This window comes from Stegastes partitus, unplaced genomic scaffold (assembly GCF_000690725.1).
Source record: "Stegastes partitus isolate 25-593 unplaced genomic scaffold, Stegastes_partitus-1.0.2 Scaffold586, whole genome shotgun sequence".
Lineage (NCBI taxonomy): Eukaryota > Metazoa > Chordata > Actinopteri > Pomacentridae > Stegastes > Stegastes partitus.
In genome coordinates this window covers 108,081-109,088 of record NW_007578317.1, presented here as the reverse complement: position 1 = coordinate 109,088, position 1,008 = coordinate 108,081, and the positions used below count along the sequence as shown (strand labels likewise).

Genomic DNA, 1,008 nt, shown 5'->3' with positions numbered 1-1,008 from the left:
TACTTTTAAAATAAATTAATTAATTTACAGTTTGTAGCTGTAATTTTTCAAACAATTTATTGTTGTTTTTTTTTCTTCTTTGCAAATATTTTTTCCTTTTTTTTATTGTGCCAGATAATAGCTAGTAAAATCGCAGAAAAAAGGACCAAAACTGTCAATAATGTCCACATTATAGATAGATAGATAGACAGATAGATAGATAGATAGATAGATAGGTAGTTTGACACTATAAAAGTTTAATATTAGCTTTTATTTCAAAATGGAAGATTAATCGAGCCCTAATGTCCCATTTATTCCTCTAATGCATAAGTTTAATATGAAATGAAAATGTTGAGTTTATAGTTCGAACAAATAACTAATAAAGTTAAACATTGACATGTAAGTAAACCTAACACATGCACGTATAGCTTACCGTATTAAGCGATTATGTGGTGAAAATCAGTGTTGCTGCAATTTCAAAAAACAGTTGAGAAAAACGTACACGTCTTCTTTCATGTTTTTATTGAGTTATTCATACTGTTACACAACTTCATGAAATGTACACGAGTATATGTACTTGTACATCAATTTACATCTGTATCAAGTAAAAACAAAGATACAAACTATTAAGTAATGCTTTTTTGTTTGTTTTTTAAATACATTTTTTAAAGACCAGCTTACAAAAAATTGCACTAAAACTAGAGTCTGCACATCAGCTTCTCTGTAACATATACTTCCTGGATACATCTACTGACTGATAGTTTTGGTGTAATTCTGAATGAGACCTTGGAAGTACTGCGGCGTATTTTTATGGGGCTGAAGAATAATGATGTAGCATTTCGGGAGGAAATACCACAACAGAAAGCAGTAGAGACTGGAGAGCACAGCCAGGGCGTTGAATGTGTGGATGTACTTGCCACGATAGAGCATGTATTCAGTGGCAAAGATGATCCATGTGAGGATCAGCAGCAGGAGGCAGAAGGTTATGGCTTTGGCCTCGTTGTAGTTTTTCGGCAGGTCTTTTCCCAT

At 32.8% G+C, this 1,008-nt stretch overlaps 1 protein-coding gene across 1 annotated transcript in view; it reads right to left on the bottom strand.

Annotated features, from left to right (window-relative positions):
- Nucleotides 1-726: 726 nt before the first annotated feature.
- The window catches only part of LOC103362599 (taste receptor type 1 member 1-like), a 3,905-nt gene continuing 3,623 nt past the window's right edge, over nt 727-1,008 (bottom strand). Inside the window, exon 7 of the mRNA XM_008288998.1 lies at nt 727-1,002. Coding sequence (XP_008287220.1) covers nt 727-1,002 — 276 coding nt within the window. The remainder of the gene's footprint in view (nt 1,003-1,008) is intronic.